General features: G+C 42.0%; 1 protein-coding gene across 1 annotated transcript in view; it reads left to right on the top strand.

Moving 5' to 3' along the window:
- RYR3 (ryanodine receptor 3) overlaps positions 1-23208 on the top strand; it is a 354804-nt gene that overhangs the window by 66223 nt on the left and 265373 nt on the right. Inside the window, exons 5-11 of the mRNA XM_021695474.2 lie at positions 4479-4553; positions 6831-6909; positions 10538-10650; positions 11544-11643; positions 14384-14477; positions 19071-19145; positions 21708-21864. Coding sequence (XP_021551149.1) covers positions 4479-4553; positions 6831-6909; positions 10538-10650; positions 11544-11643; positions 14384-14477; positions 19071-19145; positions 21708-21864 — 693 coding nt within the window. The remainder of the gene's footprint in view (positions 1-4478; positions 4554-6830; positions 6910-10537; positions 10651-11543; positions 11644-14383; positions 14478-19070; positions 19146-21707; positions 21865-23208) is intronic.

Genomic DNA, 23208 nt, shown 5'->3' with positions numbered 1-23208 from the left:
TCTGTAAAAGGGAGACAAAAAGACCACTTTGTGTAATTATTATTTATTCATTCAGGAAATATGAATAGGAGTGCCTCCTCATTGCCGGGCACTGATAAAAGTGATGTTGACGTGGCAGAGGACACAACAGATGCACGGAGCTTTCATATGCTTGGGAGTGGCAGAGGAGAGATACGTATCAGAGATAAGAGGAATTCATATCAGCTAATAATAAATGTCTCAAGAAATAATACATCAGCAAATTAAGATAGAGTAAGGGTGATTTTTCTTTCAGAAGGGGTGATCAGAGAAGGCTTCTCTAATGAGATATGTAAGCACAGAACTGAATGAAGACTGGGCATAAGCCATGAGGGTATTGGAGGAAGAACATTCCAGGTGGAGGGGAACATGTGTGCCAAGGCCCTGTTATAAGAGGGAGCATCCTAGTCTGAACAACAGAGGGCGTTCCAAGTGGCTGGAGCAGAGGTGGTGATGGGGAGCGTGCTCATGGTAGGTGCTGACGTCAGAGAGTTGGAAGGGAACCAGATCAAGGACGGCAGGGATCAGCAACCAAGGCCCGCAGCCATACTCAGGCTGTGGCTTGTTTGTGGATAGCCCTCTAGGTAAGAATGGTTTTTAAGTTTTGAAAAAGTCGGTTGAAGTAAAAAAGACTGTGTGACAGAGACCACATGTGCCCTGTAAAGCCTAAAATCTTTACTGCCTGGTCTTTGACAGAGAAAATTTGCCAAATCCTGATGCCTGGTCTTGGAGGCCATGGTGAGGACGTTGCACTTCTGAGTGTGAAAAGGAGCCACAGTGGGTGGTGTGTTGTGGGGTGGGGGGAGCTGAACAAGAAGGACAGCTGTAAAAAGATGGCTCTGGCTGCCATGTTGGTTCAGACTATAAGAGGGAGTGGGAGTATGGATGCAGCAGAGTTAGGAGGCTATTATTGTCCAGGTGAAACAGGCAGTAGGTTGAACCAGCCTGGCAGCAGCAAGCTGAATACTTGGGTATAGAATAGATTTCAAAGATGGCACCCAGAGGTGCTTTGGCTTGATTGGGGAGCCTGAGAGGGGGGAAGGAGTAAAGGTTGACAACAAGATTTTTGGTCCACATTCTCCTGTTGTCATGGAAATGGAATGAAAGAATGATCTTTTCTGTTCCTAGGGTTTGATGCCTCCAATTCTTCCACCATTGTGTGGTCAGGGTTACCTTCTGAAGGTACATTTTTGATTGTGACACTCTCCTTTTAAAAACCTATACCGGTAAGAAAAACAGAACAAACAAACAAACAAAACCCCTACGCCAGTGTCCCGGTAGCTGTGGAACTGGCAGTCATAGTCCTCCATAATCCGACTGCCCCGCGCCTGTGCCCTAACTTTTTTCCAGATGTTCCCTCTCATTTCAGCCGACCCCAGTGCTAGTCAGCGAATCATCGGCTAGTCCCCACATGCACTTCATACTCTCCACGTCCAGGCCTTTGCTCACGTGGGTTCCTCTTTCCTACTCTCATTGATGGCCAACACTCGGACCTGTCAGGATCTACCTTATCGATAAAGTTATTCCTCAACACCTTTTTACCTTCCTGGTCTATTCCAATGCTCCTTGTCTTCATCTGTTTTAATAGGCAGATTGTTTCCTATTTGTAAAATGGGTTTTTTAATTCATAAGTCTTTCTAGACTTTCTAGACCAGGCTACCAAGAGGGAGACAACATATAGCATATGGTTAAATCCCAACTCTGCCCTTGGAACCTGTATGACTTTGAGCAAGTTACTTAACCTCTTGAAGCCTCAGTTTGCATTGCTCTAAAATGGAGATAATTACTCTAATTATGTCACAGCATTAATGGGAAATAGAAAGTGAGATCGTTCATGTGTCACACTTGGCATAGTTCTGTGGCCGCTGTATGCTTAGTGCTCATGAAACCCCAGCTGTATCAATTCACCTTCCTCCAGGAGCTGAGGAAGTATCTCCCTCTCCTGCTTCCCTGGTTACTTCGTACACGGGTTTTGTACACAGTAGGCAAATGAAGACGTTATAGAAACTAGAGCGAAATGAGCTCAAGTTCTGGAGTGAACTAGGAGTTCACTTCCCCCCACCACCACATCCAGCCCGGTGATAGACGGCAAGATACTTACCCTCTTTGAACTTCAAATTCCTCACATTATAAATGGGGGAAATTATTCCTACTTAGGAAAGTCAGGAGGATGGGCTACGATGTTATGTAAAGCGCCTACATATAGTGTGTGCCCAGAGTAGCTCTCCCAGGATGATGATTATCAAAGCTTCTCAGAAAAAGCTCCTCTCCTCTTCCAAGCACTGAAGCTTGATCCTTAAGCAGTGGTTCTCAGAATGTCATCACTGGACCAACAACCTCAGTGTCCTGTCCCCTGGAACTTGTTAGAAATGCCAGTTCCCAGGCTCCACCCCTGGCCCTAGTGAAGCAAGTGCTGCAGAGCAGGGTCCAGTGGCTTAAGTTTTAACCAGCAGACAGAGAGAGAACCACTGCCCTAGCAGAGGGAGGAGTCGGGCTGGGAAGGCTCCCAGGTGCTGCACAGTGCCGTCCCATTCAGTCCCAGTGGGGCGCCTGGACTTAGTCTCTCTGCTTTTCTGTTGGCACCATAATAAAGAACACGAGGGCCAGGAGACGTTTCCAGCAGTGCCAGAGAAGAGGAGGAACACGGAGCTCTTCCATGCCACTTTTTGTGGTCAGCGACGCTGGACTCTTTTTAAGTTTGCTGGCTGAGTTGATGGGAACAAAGACGAGGGTGTGACCCACGGTTAACACCAGGACATATAATGTAGTCGGTAGTTCAGTTGGAGACACGGGACGAGTTTGGGAGCACACACCCACACGTAAGTCATCATGCGCTATCAATTAGCTTCTAATATTGCAGGTGTGCAGGGAAAATATCAGACTGACAGGATGTAAAAATTACTTGGTATGACTAATTTTAACATAGCTGTGGACACATTTGTAAATACAGCAACTGATGTTAGTTTGAATGATTTCAAGAAATTTGGAAACAGCACAAAGAACATTTAATTTCTCCATCGTATTGAAGCCTGGGAGCCCTTAAATCTCTCCAAGCTGTGAGGAAAAAGTACAGCCCCGTTTATATATGGTTATCAGCTTTTTAAAAAACATGATACCACGTCTATCATTTTTCTTTTCTTTAGGTTCCTGGTATGACATGAAAAGATAATCTCTTTGACAGAGTGATTCTTTTAATCCAAATAGAGCTGAAATAAAATGACTCTAGACTTATTATTCAGACCTGAGGCTGCTCTCCGTACCCCTGGCTTTCCCCTTCATTGCTCATTGCTCTGAGGGAGGGTAGGCGCAGGAGAGGAGTGGAGCAGAACCTCAAACCAGCCTCTAGGGCTGCTGGTATGCGGGTCTGAATAAAATAAGGTGCGTAAGAAGTGCCCTTGGCATATAGAAGGCAAATGTTAGAATCTCTCTTTATGATTCATTTCCATCTCAGGCTTTGGATACTTTTTTTGTGCATTAGGGATGGGGTCCTCTGCTCAAATATTTTTGTGCATTAGGGATGGGGTCCTGTGGTCAAATATTTTTTCCTAAAAGGGGTGTGTGATCAAAACTATTTGACTGTCTCTGAGGGGAGGGCAACAGGATAGGAAGAGATTTAGGTAAAAGGTTGAAAAAGTTGATGCCAAAAAATTGTAGGATTTCTTGTAGATTTCAGTTTTTTCCATGATAAATAATAGTTTTGTCTCTGATCATGTGCTATTCAGTTCAGATAGTGACGTGTGGCTCAGACTCTGGGAAAAAGCAGCAGACACAGTGGCTTTATGTTAGGCTGTCTCTCCTCTTGTGCCTTTCCTGCTGGTTGGCTGCCACTGAGTGAACAGCCAAGGTGGGGCTGTCCGGGGAGGCAGAGAAGGTACCAAGAAGGCCCCTCAACCGATGGGTCTATTTCTGCATTACTGGTTGCCCTTTGAAAGTCCTGGATTTCAGAGCCATCTGGAATGGTGAGATCTGGGTAAATAGGACCCATTTAAGTGATTGGGCAGAAGGCCAAGTGCCTTGAAGGGAAAAGACCGCAGGGTACAGAATGTGACCATATGCCTGTCCCCCAAGCTGCCTTTCTGTCGCTAGGCTAGAATTACATCACATTTGTTTCTCTCTCTCACTCTGAACGCTTCTGAGAAGTTTCAAAGGAAGGTAAGCAGTACCTATCTCATTTATATGCTTCTCTGGTGGAACAGCTCGGGGTTGCTGCTGATCCTGGGCAGGGGACATTTCCAAGAGGAGGTTTGGCCTCACACACCCTCTCCCAAGGATGTTGCATGGCTGTGGTCACCGTCTCCCCCTTGCCCGTAGGCTAGCCACTCACTTCTAGAATGAATTCTTTGGGAGCTTTGCCATGGGTCTTTTCTCTGTAGTCTGTCTTCCAGAATTCTTGTCGTGCTTTGCTCTCAGAGGGACCACAAAAGCCCTGTGCTGACATTTTTCCTTGTCCTTCCCCACAGGCAGCACAAGGGGGTGGCCACAGGACGCTGCTATATGGCCACGCGATTCTCCTGCGGCACTCCTTCAGTGGAATGGTAAGCACATCCGGGTGTCTGCTTTCACCATTCAAAGAGGAGGGAAAAAGAGGGGAGAAAGTATAGGAAACCAACAAGCTTGTAGATTACATTAACAGTGGAAATAATTTGCAATGTAAATAATTAGAACACACTGTTTTTGCAATTCCTTCATATAGTTTATCTCATTTTGCAATTATGTATTTGCTTAATGTTTGACCACCACCACCACCCCCAACTCCATGAGGCAGAGGACCATGTCTTTTTTTTTTAATTTCACTAAACCTAACCCTACTAAGGACAGTGCCTTGACATACTAGATGCTCAATAAATATTTGTTGACTTGATGAAGAAATAAACCATGAAATAATGGACTTCTTGAGCATATAAGGATAGCCAGCATAGAAGAAAAATCAATCAGATGAGATTTTTGTGAACTTTCAACTCTTTGACTGGCTACAGGAAATGGGATGATATCCATTGCCTTCAGTCCTGGAATCGTTTGAAGGTATTATGTGAATCCAGAGGCGATAGGAAGATACGGAGCAGTCACAGAAAGCTCATCGAGCTGTAACTAGTTAGGGCTCTAGAACCAGAATCAACCAAAATGGGGATAACTCACTGGAAGAGGAGAAAAATTGTTCAAATTTGAAGTCAATGCAATTTGTAAAATAGAGATATTGCAGATCTTTGGCAGGGCACCTTAAGGAGAATATCACGATCCAAATCAAGTGTAGTACGTGCCAGCTCTCATCATGTTTGCTCCTGTCCCTGCCTCTGTCATCATCACTTGCTCTCAGTGTGAGGAAGGCTTGTCCTCTTTGTCTGGCCCTGTGGAAAATGTTGCATTAATTCAAGACGTCATTTTCACACGTTTACACCTGCAGTATGCAGCAAAGTTCATCTCGAAGCTTGAACTGTCACGCCGGCAGTGGGAGCATTAGCTGCTTCGTAAATAATTTATTTATTGCAGCATTTTTTTTTCCTGAGCACTGGTAAGAAGTTGACCTTTTCAGCCTGAACATTCATCTGTTGTAGTCTTTCGTGGCAAAGGACGGAGAACAAAAGTGACCAAATGGAAGGTTATTGGAGCGGGAGATGGGGACATTGAGAGAGTGGGGAACTCTGTATCCTGATGATGTCTAGAATTGAGAAGTGAGCGTGTATCTTTCAGAACCTGGTGTTTATCCATAGGGTGAATCAAACCTTCATACTTCTCTTTTCCTACCTAAATAGACCCAGCCCTCCAACAGCACACTTCTCATGGCTTTGAAAACTCAGGCTAACAGCATGGTAGCAATCTGAAGGATTATGTTATTTATTATTATATTTGCTGTCCCCACCCCCCAAAAAATCCGACTCACAGTTAACAGAAACTCTAGTTTTAGAGTTAAACTAGTTAGTTCTTTTTAGGAGCAGCTCTGAGAATGAAGCCGGTGACATATGACTTTGGACAATGAAATGACTCTCCACTTCCCTGTTGCAGAGAAGTAAAAAAAAAGTAGAACTCAGAAAATACATTCCAAGTGCATATCTGCCTACCAGTCTAATTCCAAGATCAGCCACTGTGCCTGTCAGTAAAGGAGGCAAGGAATGGGCCATGGGTTTTTTCCCCCATTATTAAGTTATTTTAAATATCATTGTTAAGTTCTACATGCACATGTATTTTTATGATTGGGGGGGAAAAAAAGCATAGACACAGAGAAGTTTCATAGCTCATAGAAAGTTTGAAAAACAAAATCGATAGAAGTGGGGGGAATCATCATGGTCCCTCCCACTGTCCAAAAGGAACTTCAGTTATCAGTTTGTATAATTCCTTTTAGCCTAGTTGCTAGGCATTTAAATTTTGCTTACCTGTTAACTGTGCAAATGTGCTATGTTGTATATGTTCCATGCTATTACACACTTGGGATAAATACTCTTAATGGTAACATATTTCACAAAATGAAGTACCAAAGTTTATCAGCCTTTCTATTATTGTTGGTTGTATATGTTCCATTTATATTGTCTCCAATGTAAAAGTTCTTCAGTACCTTTGAACTAAAGCATATGACTAAATATGTTTGAAATACTAATTTCAAACTTATTTCTGTAGCATATGGTTCTAGAAGTTAAATCACTGGGTCATCAGATAAGAACATCTTTGAGATTTTAAATATACTATAAAAGTATTGAATATGATAAGCCCTTTCTACAACAGCTCAGTGTTGAAATTGATGACTGGAAGCCAACTAGTGGTGAGATGCCAAGACCCAATAAAGGAGTGTGACTTCATTAGCATCTGCTCTTGTTTCACAGTATCTAACATGTTTGACCACATCAAGATCCCAGACAGATAAACTTGCCTTTGATGTAGGTCTACGGGAACATGCCACAGGTAAGTCAACATTCCCAGATCTCCTACTCACTGGGGTCTTGGGCTAAGGGCTTAAGGATATTGAATATGTTCTTCATTTGGGATTCCAAACCAACCAACCAGTGGGGTCAAGAAATAGGTCTGATAAAATTTAGGAGACTAAGAAAGAAACAATGTGTGATAGAGACATAGGAACTAAGAATGAAGGAGAACATAATGCTTTCACCAGAGTCATAGACTTTGGGAAACACTTGCTATTTTTGTGTTTTGTTTTGAGTTCAATCAAAAAAATTGACGGTCAGGAGGTGCATCCTGAGAAAGGTGGCAACCAGGATGATGTAGGTTCTCCCTGGAAATACAAGAGGACCAATAATATAAGAGGACCAATATAACTATACATACTTATAGTTACAGTATCAAAGAAGAGTCTGACTTGGTGTGGGTTATTCCATAGACCAGTGGAGCAGTAGATAGAAGTTGAAAGGAGGCACACTTCACCTCAATGAAGAAAACCACTTTGCAATAGCTGCAATTATCTGGCAGACCTAACAGCTGGCCTTGGGGTGTAGGGTGCTGTCTGTGGCTGGAAACATTCATAGGTAATCTGACCATCCATCAAGGGCAATGTATATGGAATTTCTGCTCCATTTACAGGTTGGGCTATATAGCAGTCAGGATTCTTGGTTGCAAATGGCAGAAACTCATTCTGGTTCACTCAAGCAGAATGAGAATTTACTGGGTGAACCTGCTCTAAAGTAGAAACCCCAGGCTTGGAAAATGGACAGGAACAAAGAGAGGCCAGAGAAGAGAAAACATCCTAGGTCATACTACAGGAAGAGTCTAATTTGAATACAATCTTTAATATCATGACATTTACCCCAAATAGGAAGGGGAATTCCACTGTTGGGTAGTCAAAGGACAAAAGTCCATGTTGTTCCCAAACTGTGTCAGTTCATAAGGGAATGATCCAAATTGTCTGATTTTATAGAGGATCTAGAAAAAAATCAAGAGATTAAACCATGTGCACCTGCCATCTCTGCGTTATGTACAGAGATGTATGAGAATTCCTGAGGAGGACCTCTGGCTCTCCCCTTCTCCTTTTTGTACAAAAGCAGGAGAGTGGGCTTGCCTCCGCCCATTGAGTTTTTTCCCTTAAAGTAAGATTATATTTGCATTGGATTTGAGGTTGCTTTGCTTTCAGCTAAAGTGTAATTCTTAAAATGTAATTTCCTCTAAGTTGTTGTCAACCTTTGCTGACAATTACTGACACAAATGTGTGAAGTGCCACACTCACGGATTGTAAGTTGGCCTCCAAATATAAACCAGCTGTCAGTCTTAGAGCTCATAACCAGAATAGTCCGATATGTTCATTCTTTTTACATTGGTAAAATGACTTTAGACTTTTTGAGAGTTAGAAAAAAATTGTTTGCTTTATTTTCTGTGACCCAATCATTCATTCATTTCAAACTGTCCTGTAGAACTGAAACTTTCCCCTGATCGGATTCACTTATGTCAGCTGTTCTGTCAGTGTCCTCTTCTAGAAACATCCACCATCATCCAGAAAATTTCCTTTGCCTCTCTTCTAGATTCCATGTTTCCTGGATCTCATGTTTTGTTTTGTTTTTTTGTGGGGGGGAGGGGTTCCTCCTTGGTTTACCACGTCACTTTGGTGGCGCCCATTATCCTATAGCTTTTACAGAAAAGATCCATGGGAGGTAAATTATCATCTAAAAGTTCCTTAATTCCAGCTTCATAAGTAATTCATAGTATTCTACATTGGAAATATGTTTCGTCCTCCACATCATGAAGGCTTTCTTCCTTTTCTTCTAGCTTATGGCCTGGCTATTGACACATCTACATTCAGATTCCCGATCTTTTATGTAGAGACTATTGATATTTTCCCAGAGCTACTTAGATTTTTCTTTTGCCCTTCTGTCTGAAATTCCACAGTGATATGTCTGGGCATGGATCCTATTTGTTCCAAGTCTCACGAGAACGGACCCTGGTGTGGATCTCTCTCCACTGTGCTAGGGACCCTGTGGGCCTTTTCAATCTGAATGCTTGTCTTCTAGCTTTGGGAAATGTTTAATACTATTTCTTCATTAATTCCTGACTTTGTTTTCTCTGTTTATGCTTTCTGGAAATCCTCTAGATTGGTTTTCTAATTTTCTCTTCACTCCTATTTCTAATCTATTTCTCTTCATTCTTTTGGGGAGATTTTTTTTTACTTTATCCTATAACCCTCTTGTTTCTTTCTCTCTCTTTCAGGATCAAAGAATTTTTCTCCAAAGGGATCATTCATGGATACTTTCATTCCTGCTTTATGAATGTAACTTTTTCTTATCTCTCTAAGATTATTAATTATATGACTTTTTAAAAGTTTTCTTTGGTTCTCTGTAATCTTTTCTTTCTCCAAGTCTCTTTCCCCACTGTTTTGTTCTTGCCGTTCATGTTAGTGACTTGACTTAGATGCTGGGTGATCCTTGGTCTCCCTTCATGTTCAGATCAAGGCAGTAAAAGCTGACCAGAAACCCTGAGTGTGTGGCAATGGTTTGCCATCTGTTAAGCCTCACTTTTGGCTAACCTGGCAAGGACTAGGCATTTCAATGGAGATGCCGACAGAATTATATTTTATGTTGGGTAGTTTGGCTTTCCTAAAGAAGAATCCTTAAATTTGAGGGGAGGAGGGGATTTAGCATCTCAGCTAGTGTATGAGGCACAGAGGCAGAGGGAAAGGAGCTGGGGTTTTACTTATCAGGGCATAAAATTTTAATGATTCTCTATTTTTCGCAATACTTTTCACTTCCTTGTTTGACAGTGGTTGGTATTACAAAACCAGAACTTTGATGGTTGGTCATTCTGTGGATTTAACTCCTAATCTTCTGTAGGGTAGAGGAGAAGGAGTCATCTGGCTGTGCAGGGTACAGAAAAAGATGTGGCAGGAGATAAAAGTTCCTTAATAGCTTCTAGTCAATTCTGCTTTCAACGCCATCTTCTGCTGCTACCTTTATAAGTAACTTACCTCCCAATTCTGGGAGACTTTCTGGGAAACACACAGCAGGGATGGCTTTATTTCTTGAAATCGACTTCTCCATTTTCTTACTTTCTTAAAGACTTGGATTTTAGCTTCCTCTTCACTAAAAGCATCTATCTGCTTTCCTTTTTCCAAATTGTCCATTTCTCTTCTTTGCTATCAACTTTTCACCTGCTGTCCTAGTCTTTGTAGATTTAGGCCTTTTGAAAATCTCTGATTTTTTAGTAGAATTACTCATATTTTAATAGAATTTCATGGAGAGTGTGGCAAAGATAAAAGTATATAAGTAGTAGACCAGTGAAGTCAATTCTTAAAGATTTGTAAGTGCCTTTGAAGAATGCATTTTTCTATATGTCTTAAAAATAGTCAAAGGCTTCTATAGTTTCTGGCCTCCAATACTCTCTCCCAAACACTGTCTTCCTGTCACTAGAGAGAGCAAAAGTGTTGAACATAGTCAAGTGGATATGCAGCTAAATAGAGACTGAGGTCTGGAGTATGTGTATGTGTGCGCATGTGCTCTTGAGGGATTGTTATCAGGAGAAAGGAGAATGAGGGACAGAATTAGGGACACTGATTTCCATGAAGCAATGACTAACTCAAGGAGCATTTATGTAGGAGAAGCCTGTTGGTGGACCATACATCCCGCTTCCAAACAGAGGTCTGAGGGAGAGAAAGTTCGAATTGGTGATGACCTCATCCTCGTGAGCGTGTCCTCTGAAAGATACCTTGTAAGTACCTCCTAACAGGCATCTTTTCACTTTCAGAATATTTTCCTTTAGGAATTAATGGCTGAGGCGAACTGAGCCACATTAAGTTGGGTAGGATAAGAATCCTTTGCACAGTATACCAGAAGGGTAGGTGGTTCAGTTCTCCCCCTTGCCACATTATCATGGGGCCTGGAAATTTAACTGTTAATTGTCCTTTCAGATTAAGGTACTGTGCCCAGCAACTCTTCTAAAATGCCCAGGCACTTCCTGAGAAAACCATTTATACATTAGCTACCTTTACTGTGAATTTCTCACATGGTTTAGCTCTTGTCCAGCAAAGAACAAGCCAGAAAGAACAGGATATAGGAAAATAAGCTGATGTGGGAGAAATGGAGAATTTAAAATGTTTTGGCAAATGGCACGTCCCAGGGGTTGAAAGATGCAGGTGAGATTTTTGCACCTGGGGATTGGGTACTGGGCATCACTGACATCAAGCCCGCAGGTGTCCGAATATCAGAGAAGTGTCAGAGAGAAGTTTTTAAGCTTCTCAGCATCATTACTGCAGGCAATTTTACTTTGCCTAGACCAAATGCTGGAGTCATTTGCCATTTGTGAATTCCCTTCTAACAAGATGAGACATTTTATAACTTCCTGTTGAATCAGGGATCCAGCTGAGGGGATGAAGTCAACACTCGTCTGCCACCTCTGCAGCTGAAAACTTCCTCTTCCCTGAATAAAGTGTCCCACTTTGAAGCTGCTTCTAGATTGTGTACAGCAGTCTCCTACAGGCTATGTAGAAAGAGCCTGATGACAGGGAGACTCTTGAATTCAATCCTTGAGATTCTGGGTTGAGCTGCTTCTGTCAGGACTGGCCTGGTGATTTAAAGGATGTCTTATTTCTGTTTCTGCTGCAGCATCTCTCAGTATCAAATGGGAACATACAAGTGGACGCCTCTTTTATGCAAACACTCTGGAATGTACATCCTACGTGCTCAGGAAGTAGCATTGAAGAAGGTGTGCTTTTTTATGTGCATTCAGCCCTCAGCCGTCCAGTCTGTCTTGAGCTATATATTGACATTTTCTGCTGCTTCTCAGCTCCTGCTTCATGTCTTGCTATGCAGCTAACATTATTTTAGTTCCCCTGAATCTCATTCTCTGATGTGGGTGTGGATTATTTTCTGTCCTGCTTTCTGATGACAGGAGCATTCCTGACAATACCTTCTAATCCTTTAGAGCCCACCTTTAGAGTATATAGGCATGCAGGATTTGGATATGCACTCTCCCTCTCCCACTGACTTTTTCTTTCCATTTATGGTTACTGGTTAGAAGGGTATAGGCCTCAGCAACTTCAGTCTTAGAAGAGATTATTTTCCGAGAAGGTGATGCTGGTACTATTTCTCCCCAATGCATCTCTCCATACAGGTGGAAGAAAGACTTTATAATAAAAGTGTGTTTGGCCATTTGTTTTTACTTGTATTTATGGAAGACCATTTAACAGTAATAGAATTTTCTCAGTATTTGATTTTTCCTGGTAAGTAAGATCATCAAAATTTGTTCAACATATCCTATTTCTTGGAGCCAGGCAAAGTCAATGCACCTTTCAAGTTAGAGAATAAATATACTGGCCTTACCATACTCATGGGTAATATTGCAGCTGAGTAGAATAATCAAATGCCAGTGACTGGTATAGGTTATCATCTTACATTCTAGCACTTTACAGCAAGATCAGAATTTTTAAAAAATACTCATACCACAGCTTTAACCAGATTTTTGATCCTGAGCCCAGTAGTTTCAAACTGGGAATGCCCTTCTATGATAAGATGTTTGAAAATAGAGGGAAAACTAAGGGTGTCAAAGTGTTGTCCTAGTTTCAGAAGACATCAGAACAAAGCTGAATAGTCAGGTAATGACAGATTTTAAACTCTTTCAGCAACATGTGGAAGGCTTTAAAAAAGGCTTTAAAAAGGCTTTTACACCAAAACTAACCCACCACCTTGAGTCTGTTGTCATTCCCTTTCTGTCAGGAATCAAGAAGCTCTGGGTTTCAGTCTTCCCCAAGGAAGTTTTGGTTGGATCTTCTCCATGTTAATTTTTCATTTTCACAGTAGGAATAAAATGATTCCCCAGTCCCAACAGAAAACTTGTGGAGATTAATTAAGAAGTGTTTGCAGATCACGTCAAAAAGGTCCTTATCGATGTGTTGAGTGCCCTTGTAATTTAGCCTGGATAGCTCATCACTTGAGTCATCTGGCCAGGCAGAAAATGCCCTCTCAGCATCCCTGGTGAGAAGCCCACTTCAGCCCTGAAAGCATAAGTGGTCCTTGTCATGACCCTTCTTTCCCGAATATTGCCCGGCTAGAGTTCAGTTAGTAAGCGCTGTAATGCACCAGCACTTGGCAGTTTTCTCCGTGTGAATAGAATATTGATTGGAAAAGCCTGAAGACTGCAAACGATGGATCCAAGTGGGGCATGGCCTCGCCATCATGAAATGATAGAGTGTAATCAAGAGCACGATTGTGGAAGGTTTTAATTTTTCTAAATAAATTGGCTGTTAAGAATTCCCCAACAGTATATCATGAATGATTTTAATGCAAAAAAGGGTATACAACTGCAACTATTAGTACAGTAAGGTAGAGGAAAATTGGGAAACGATTTCTGACTGTTTGCAAGAAGTTTAAGAAGAACTTGCCTCACATGGTTACAAAAAAAAAAAAAACAAAACAAAAAACTATGGGAATATCACACTGTCCCTGTACAATTTGTACTGATAAACACCCCTTTCTCCTCTGGCATGATTTCATTTCATCATTCTTACTGTTAATTCAACACTCAGAATAGTTTGGTAGCCCCTGAAGTGATCTAATTATGTGATTTTTTTAAAAAAACTCCTGATGGAGACATGAGTATATTAAGTCCGTATGTCTCCTGGGAACAGACTAGTCTAGAGAATTTTTTTATTCAAAGCGATAACAAATTCCATTTCTTCATACAAGGTAAACCTCAGACTGGAGTCCCTCTCCCTGTATGTTCTTTGAATTAAGGCTCAGAATTTATTTGAAGACTAATGGGTCATTATGTCCTTGAAGCTCATTGTTTCCCATACATCTTGCAACTCCATGACTATTGAGATTCCTTATGCTGAAAGCTAAGTGCTTATCGATAGTGGCTCATCTGCTCTGGGATCCTGGAATGACATTTCGCCTCCCTTCGGTGCTGTGGGATGAGCATCCAGGTTTGATCTGTGTCTGTTAAATGCATTCAAAAGCTAGCTTCCCCTAAGACAGCTCTTAATAAGTTTGCTGACCTCCTTCCCAGCATCCTCTTTCTTCACCATGACTGCAATTTGGTTGGGATTTTGCCACAAAATAGACACATCGAGACTGTAAGAGCTTATCCAGGAATTTCATGTTGGATATATTTTCATCCTAAGCAACTGGAAAATCCTTATCTTCCTCACAGTAGCAACATCATTTTCCTTTAAATGGTATGAGTTGACACTATTTTCACCCTACGTTTTGATGTTGGACTTGCTCATCTCTGAAATCCTATTTAACTTTCAGTGTTAGAATTGTTTTGACTTTCTTGTCTTTTCTTCCTGAGGCCAGAATTCATGGAATCTGTCATTTTCCAAATGCTTCTTTCTTGGTGTTTTCCATAACTAACTCAGACCTGCACGAGTTTACCCTTTTTAAACATGGTGTTCTCATCATTAAATTTCCCATAAGTTCATAGTAGAATATAATTCTCTCACTAGGATACCTACTTGGTGGGCACGTAGTACGTCTCTTCCACGGTCACGATGAGTGTTTGACGATACCATCTACAGACCAGAATGATGCTCAGCACAGGTAAGCCGATAGCGTCATCCTTCTCTCAGCTGTCTCCAGTCTCAGGTGCCTCAGACTAAAGAGTTTGCATTTGGGTATGGCCACAGATGAATTCTGTAAGCATCGGCCAATGGGCAAACCTCCCTCCAGCCATGGGATGCAGTTTGTGAGACAGGAATGGCAACGCACTGGAGTTTGCTCACAGGAGTACGTGGATACACGTGATGCTTCTTAAGCAAGCTCTTCCATAAAGCTTCCCAGTACCTTCATTTTCTTTAGTTTCTGCTCTGCCTAAGGAGTTTCTGGTAGCATTTATTGTAGATGGAAGCACCCATTTGGTGACAGAAATCAGGTGAGTCATTCTAGGGAGTTTGTGCACCTAAGTTATTCACCATCAGAGGCAGATCTCTCTTTTCCCCCCTCTCATGTGTGAAGTCATTTAGGTGGCATTGGGTGATTTCATTTTGCTTATTACCAAATAGGATTGGAGAAACCAAGTATCGGTATCCAACAGGAGCTGGATTTAGCAGGGATGGTGCCAAGGGCAACATTCAGAGGATGCTTCTGAGGGCGATGCTTTGCTTGACTCCTCAGTGAATGCTTTTCAAAATTCAAAACCAAGAGATGGAAGATACTAATCCAGATCTTAAACTCATACCGAAGAGTCCCTTGGTAGTCTGTCTAACATCAAAGGAACAGAGTATAAAGAGCTTTGCCCCTGTAACTATAGAAATGTGATAAATATTTTTTAAAAATAAAATTGGATCCAAATTAGACTGAATTTGTAGCAGCAATGGGTGTGATCTTCCAGAGGTAATACATCCTTTGTTTTTGTGTAATGCCTATGGGAACCTTGTTAACTGCATTTCTTTTACTTCATTAGAAACGGGATCACGTCCTCACAGCTAAGAGAGCATTTAGATCAGGCTCCTGCCAAAGGTCACATACTGGCTGCTTTCAGATGGCAGCCTGGAAGCTATGTGGCTGACTCTCCAGCCATAGCTTGTTCCTTATCTGACGAACTAAGAGGACCTTCAGGAGCAGAGCAGTGTGCTTGAATGTGTTAATGTGTGTCTTAGAAACTATGCATTGGCAGTATGTATCCCTGTTGTTCTGAGTCTCTTCCTACTTATTCTCTCTTCTGAATCTCTCTCCATGGGAACCAGACCTGACCTAGGACACATAAATCACAGACCTATAGCAAGTGCCTAATTAATTCACTCCCTGCCTCTCCGACACTGGTCCAGTTAACTGACAGTTATCTCTGAGGAAGGGCATTAGGCTGACGTTAGAATTAAGGATTCCATACCCTAAATAATGTCATTGCTTCAGGTGCTTCAGGTGCTTCACCTTCACAATATCCAATTGTGATTTTTCTTTTCCTTTTTTTTTGTACAGTAAAATTATGCAAGAGCCCACGTGCTGTCTCTTTAATATCTTATTGTGCATTAAAGGGAAGATTTGCAGGTAGATAAAGACTTGAAGTTTTATGAGTTTTGCAGTTAGCTACATCTAAGATGGAACACATCCGAACACACTAGTTCTTCCTTCCCATTCCAGTTCTTCTTTAAAGGGCAGGAATTTGGAAAAAAATGAAATGATAATCCTGTGCATGGCCCTTGACCTGCCCTCCCCCCCCCACACACATACCTGTCATTAAATTTAGAACCAAATTAGAAACATCCTGAGCAGAAACTCTGCTTGGAGAAGCTTGTCATTTGGTGGCATTCCTGTCAAGTACATGAACAAGAGCCTGAGTAAAAGGAAAAACTGCACAAATATTTGAAAGGAGGTGCTAGGGAGAGTGAAACAGATGGAGAGGAATTCCCCGAATGGGCACCTTGAAGCAGGCATTGCATGCCATCATTGAAATAAGACAAAGGTGACCTTCCCTTGGTGTAGGATTCCACAGGATCTAATTTGTATTTGGGGGGAAATAAATTCACAGATAAAAAAGCCATATTCCTTTCATTTATAAGGAAGCATGAAGGGGTTGAGACTTTATAAGGAAGCATGAAGGGGTGAGTAAGGAGCTATTCATTATACTGGGACCTGCATTTTTGCATCAGTTGGTCTCTCAATCACAAGACGATGCTTTAGCATTGGCTGTCTAGGTGAGGTGAATGATAAGCCCCCCTCATTGTCTTGTGTCATCAGGGAAATCCTCAGAACTGGCCAGGATGGCCAGGAATACTGAAATCTGGGAGAACCCAAAAGAATAGAAAATCAGGAATGCACTAAAAGAGGTCAGCAGACCTTCAGGCATGCAGCACCCTCCCTGATGCCACAGGGAGGGTGCTGACTTTCCGGAGGAAATCATTTCTATTCCTTCTAAAGCCTGAAAGCAAGCCCGGCAGAGAGGCTGACCCTCCCAGGGTGCAAACCTGAAAGCAGCAATCCAGCAACCTGAGCTCTGGTCTTTGGCTCTGCCTCTGGCTTGTCAAGCCCCCTGGGGGTAAATGTCTTAACCTCTTGCAGCCGAGGCTGAGCTGTCAGCCCAGCTTTCAAAGCACCTCAGCTCACCACCCACTCTACTCCTCTCCTTGGGTAATTGTTTTAGAGAATGGGAACAGGTTGTTTCAACCTCTGTAACCTTACAAGATTAAATGGAGCAAGCTGCCCGCATTTCCCAGGTAGGAGCGACTAACCTTCGAGAATTCCTCAGATGTCAGAGGGAGAGAGTTCTCTGATCCGGTGACATAGGGTGAGCTGTTCTACCTTCTTCACCTGAGAGGCCCTTCCAATTCTCACTGAGTGGGGAGAAGCAGGAGTGAAAAACTCAGCAAGTTTGTGTGACTTGTGAGGTGTCACCATTGTTCTAGACCCAGCACAGGGACACCTGGGCAGTTAGAGCTCTCAAGTCACACAGGATTTCCTTCTCAATCTTTACTGAGTGTTTCCTGATCACACGTACGTTTGAAAAAGGTTTAGAATGTGTTCTATCATTCCACCACCCAGAGGTAGCCGCTATTAATGCAATGTTTCGTTGTGTTTCTGTGTCATGTGTTTTTCTATGCATGATGGAAACATCTGTATTTAAACAAAGTTTGGATAAATTTGTACTACACAGTATTTTGTACATCTGTGAACATCTTTGTGCACGTCAAAAAAAAACCGCATTAACTTCTCACAACCATTCTGTGACTTACATAACCAAATTAGACTCATTTTACAGATGACGAAGCCGAGTACAGAGCTGTGAAGGGACCTGACAAGGTCACACAGCTAACAGACGCACACTCAGGTCTGCCTGACTCCCAAGCTGGTATTTTCAACCAACTCCTAATTATGGTACTTCTTCAGATAAAAAATAGGAATTGCACATTTTCTCCTCACCTCTATCGATGACCTGTTGTCTCAAAATCTAGATCAAGATTCTTCTGGGGCTCGAGTGATTCAGTTGTGGTATACACAAATCTTCTGTGGTGGGATTTTAGTGAAATTGGTGAGATTAAATGTGGTTAAGTGATCAGTCTTGATCTAAGGTCACAAGATTCTCGAAAAGAGTCTGGATTCCATATACCAGGTAATCCGGGACCACTCTTCGTGAGATACGCTCTTCAACAAGAATTGGTCACTTATATAGGTAGGTCGGTCCCTATTGTATGGAATGAAAAACAGAGTTCACTAATCATCAGATAAACGTTGGGCAAACCCAAATCAAGGGCCATTTTACAGAATACCTGACCACAACTCCTCAAAATTGTCAAAGTCATGGAAAACAAGGGAAGTCTAAGAAGAGACCAAAGGAAACGAGGGAGAATAGGACAGCTAAATGCATTGTGGTATTCCTGGATTGGATCCTGGAACAGGAAGAAAAATACTGATGGAAAAATTGCTGAAATCCAAGTAAAGCCTTGAGTTTAGCTAGCCATGAGCTAGCAACGTTGGTTTCTTCGTTTTGACAAGGGTAGCATGTACATCTTACATACAGTGCAAGATCACATTAGGGGATACTAAGTGAAAGTGTGCAACTCTTTGTATTGTCTTTGCAACTTCTATGTAAACCTAAAATCATTCCAAAATATACATTTTATTTAAAAATATATTAAAAGATTATCTTTAACGCAGGAAAGGCGACAATAGTAGAGTGATAAAGTCATGACTACTATAGCAGCTGAGCATAAAGCTTTGCTCCAGACTTCCTAGAATAATGGAAATGAAGTCATACCATATTGCCTGCGTATTTTAAAAGGACAGGTACATTTTTAAAAAGTACAAATACATTTTTGAAAGATGTAAAACTACAAGGAACTTAACCTAAAAGAATCAGAGCATTTGGTATCTGCTCTGATGGTATGTGATGAGGCTGTGTTGATTCCTGATGTGGAAATGGAGACAGTCCTTTTTGTTGTACACCTGAGGTCTATGAGTGTCCTCGATCCGTATATGGTGAGCACTTCCCTCCCCTTTAGCGCCTTTTTTCCCTCCTAAAAGATTGAGCGATTGAGCCTGGAAAATTGTGCTTTTCTTTGACTCATGCTCTCAGTTTTTGCTGACTACATGAGGGCTTGGAAAGAATGGCGGGGATTGAACAGCCTCTGCAGGGAGCTGTTCCCTCCCCAGTGCTGATCAGTGTCGTGCTCAGAGGCTAATCTCCAACTCTGCTCGCAGGAGGATATTCTATGAAGCTGGGGGAGCTGGGACACGAGCCAGATCTCTGTGGAGAGTGGAAGCCCTTCGGATAAGGTAATGGAGGGTCAGGGTGGTGCTCTTTTCAAGATAATTTTATTTTGCTATACTGTCTGTTCTCTTAAAAATTTCACTGATTCCACATCACCAGGCAAACTCTCACAAGTTCCTTGGCCCAGAGCTGTTTTGAAATTTTCCTGACTTTGTTTTTAAACAACAGCAGCACACACACGCACAGAGAGAGAGAGAGAGTGAGAGTGTGAGATTGGGAGAATGAGAATTTCCAAGACTTCTGTTTTGATTCTGAAGCCCTGAACCCAGCCCCCACTCCTGCTCCCCTTCCAGTGGCCAGGTTATAGAAGGTGAGCTTGGACAGGTCTGCTGAAAGCCATCAAAATACTTCTCCCATTTGTTTCCTTAAACAGAGTCTCTGAAATCCACCTAGTGTTTCTCTTCTCAGTAGTTGTGTTGGCTCCAGTGGAATGTTGGCTTTAAATGAGACTAGTGATTGTGATGGCATGAGGTAGAGAAGATTAAAGCACCACTGGAGAGGTAGCTGAGAGGGAAACCATATTTACCGGACTTGTCAGAAACAATATTGTACCTGGGTGGAAGGAACAGGAGGCTGAGACTTGAGCTGTGTGCTTGAGGAAAAACATGTGGTCTCCGAACGTCACACCACAAAGGGGGATCCAGTAAGCTCTGGGCCATTATTTTGCCAAGAGGGATTGCAAGTCAGGCTAGAGCTATACTAGCTGCTTGGGATAACAGAGGAGGGACAGTGTCTGCTTTTCCTTCTCTGCTGTTCCTGCCAGCTGGCTTCTCAGCCTCCCTCTGAACGTATGTTCACGATAAATGTCTCTCTCGTGAGGGTGTATGCCCCCAAGGTGGTTTTCAAGGTAATCCATTATAGATCAGGAGAAAATACTAGAACTTACACACATACACACATAGATACATTTACATTTTTTACTGAGAAACTCTTTGGAGGTTACTGGTTTAAAGAATATTGCTTTTAAGGAGCACCCACTTGATAGCTGGCTTGGAGCATTTATATTCTCTTTCCAGCCCTGTTAAAATGCTTGCTCTAACATAATCTTGTTCTCAGGATATTAAGCCTTGCTTAATGGGCTTTTTTACAAAGTCAAAGTAGGTATGTATATATACTAGTTCCAGTTATGGTTGTTTATTTCCCCAGAGGCCTAACCATGAGATTTTATTCTACCTTAAAGATTTTATTCTAACTCAAAAGATAATGAGTTTCAAGTTATTCAGTGGATAATTTCTCGCCTAACTCTTATTGTAACTTTTGTTGAATGCCAACAGTTTGATGTAGGACCATTGAAAGGTTGCCATTTCAACAGGAGGTCTCCCTTATCTAAATCATCTTATTTTGCTTCACTTTTTTTCCACAGAATGGATCACCCTCTAATACAAAAATACACACACACACACACACACACAGACTTCTTTATTATCTACCTCTCTCTGGCGAGTGTAAGTTGCCCAAGTATTTTTACCATTTCTCTCAAAGATAGGATTCTTTGTGGTAGTACAGTTTGAGTTGAGATAGTACATTAGGGATGGCTTTGCTTTTCCAAAAATGAGTTTCCCTTATAAGGCATTCTTTTTGTGGTTTTTGTATATCAAGAAACTTCAGTGGAGTGAAGGGAAAATTGGAAGCTTGGGACTTCTAGTTACATTAAATCGTTAACTTGTCCCAGGATCATCTTTCTTGTTGTGGTCTTTTTCCCTGCTTTTATTTCTATTGAAGTATAACTAACATACAGTATTATAGTAGTTTCAGGTGTACAATATGATTCAACAGTTCTATACATCTACTCAGTATTCATTAAGTGTACACTTAATCCCCTTTGTTTTACCCATCTCCCCATCCACCTCACTCTACCAACCACCAGTTTGTTCTCTGTATTTAAAAGTCTATTTTTTGTCCTTTTCTTTTTGTTCATTTGTTTTGTTTCTTGAATTTTACATATGAGCAAAATCATAAGGTATTTGTCTTTCTCTGACTGACTTATTTCACTTAACATTATACCCACTGGATCCATCCATGGCAAGATCTCATTCTTTTTGGATAGCTAAATAATAGTCCATTGTATATATGTATGTACACACACACATACACACACATGCCCCATATCTTTTTAATCCACTCATCTGTGGTTGGAGACTTGGGTTGCTTTCATATCTTGGCTATTAAAGATAATGCTGCAGTAAACATAGGGGTGCATTTATCTCTTTGAATTAGTGTTTTCTTATTCTTTGGGTAAATATCCAGTGGTGGAATTACTGGATCATGTGGTAATTCTATTTCTAATTTTCTGAGGGACCTCCACACTGTCTTCCACAGTGGCTGCGCCAGTTTACGTTCCCACCCATGGTGCACGAGGGTGCCTCCTTGTTGGTGTTGAGAGGCTGCAAGAGAAGTACCATGCTGAGTTGTCAGGAGACCCGAAATCCTAGAGCAAGCCAGGAGACGGGCGTTTTGTCCCTCCAGGGGATAAACCACAGAGGGATTACAATTCTGCTAGTGTGTGGAAGAAAGCCCAGGATAAATATTGAAATAGACTGAGTTTCTCGGCTCTTCTCTCTGCACAGTTGGAGTGGCAGTAACATCAGATGGGGCCAGGCTTTCCGGCTCCGGCATCTCACCACAGGCCACTACCTGGCCTTGACAGAGGACCAAGGCCTTATACTGCAGGACCGGGTGAAGTCAGACACCAAGTCCACAGCCTTCTCTTTCCGGGCCTCCAAGGTAAGGGGTGAGGAAGTGGACTTTGACCTCATTCTAAAAGTGAAAGCTCTGAGCCCTCCAGGCAGAACTGTGACCAAAAAGAAAGTGGACTAGAATGAGATGGAATTGGAAATTAGACCTATGAGAAACACTGTCTTCTTCTAGCTTTTGAATTAAGTTTACAGGGGAATGGGGGCCGTGGAGGCAGGTTTAAGTCTTAAGAGAGAGACTTCAAAGAAGAGTGGAAAGCCCCAGAAAATAAAAGGATCACAGAAATGGGCAGTGTTTTTCAGAGGTTAATGAAAGATGATGCTGTTGCTTGATATATTCTAAGTTGTTTTCAATACTTTTAAGCATATGCTTCAGTCCTATAAGACAATGATAATGTAGAGGCACGAGTTTCAGTGCTACATGGGGTTAAATCAAGGAAGCGATTTCTTTCAGAAAGATGTAGAGAAGGCGTCAGTCTGGACATGACCTCATCTTGTAGTTATCTGTATTATATAAAGTCACCAGTACCTTCCTCATTCATTCCCTCGGAGGTCTCTTCCCTCCACTTCTCTTAGCTCCTACCCATCCATCCCCAGCCTTCATTAAAAGTGGACCCTGGGCTAGTTAGGTTAACCGCAAACATGTAGCCTTGCCTTTTGATGTGTATATAGACAGCGGGTTTTTTGCAGTCTCCTATCTTTAACGTCCAATCAGGCTTTAACTCTGCATCACTCCGAACTGGATCTAGTTGGATGGTCAGAACTGCATGCTGAGCTGACTTCTGACAGAGAGTTGGATGCTCTGTCACTTTATGATTGTTCTGGAAAGATCATCCAAGCATAGGAAAGTCTGTGCTCAGTCGCAGGCCTAGCTATCAGGGAGTCGGCACCCTCCTAACAAGACAGTTTGACATCTCCTTTGGGGGCTTCATCTCTAGTTTCATTCTTCTTTGCTTCTTTCCAGAAATAGATCTTGATTTGTGTTCTCAACACGATTTCAGGAAAGAGATAAATGCACCCCTATGTTTACTGCAGCATTATCTTTAATAGCCAAGATATGAAAGCAACCCAAGTCTCCAACCATAGATGAGTGGATTAAAGGGTTGTTGATGATTCCGTTCATGTGGGACTCGGTGTGGAGCTGACAGCTGAATTTTCTGTGGGACAGCTCTGCTTCTTAATGAATCAGAGGAGGACAGTCTTCCAGCATTGCCCTCTTTTGAAGCAGGGGGTTCAGACTCCTTTCTTTTCCTTCTTTTTATGGTCCCAGAGTCTTTCCTGGCAGAGAATCTCTGGCATATAAGTTTTTCTCCCCCAAATGGCTACATATCATAGTTAAGCTATTTCCACACCTATATTTCCAACATTAAAATAT

This window comes from Neomonachus schauinslandi, chromosome 9 (assembly GCF_002201575.2).
Source record: "Neomonachus schauinslandi chromosome 9, ASM220157v2, whole genome shotgun sequence".
Classification (NCBI taxonomy): Eukaryota; Metazoa; Chordata; class Mammalia; order Carnivora; family Phocidae; genus Neomonachus; species Neomonachus schauinslandi.
This window is presented reverse-complemented; position numbering and strand designations above follow the sequence as displayed.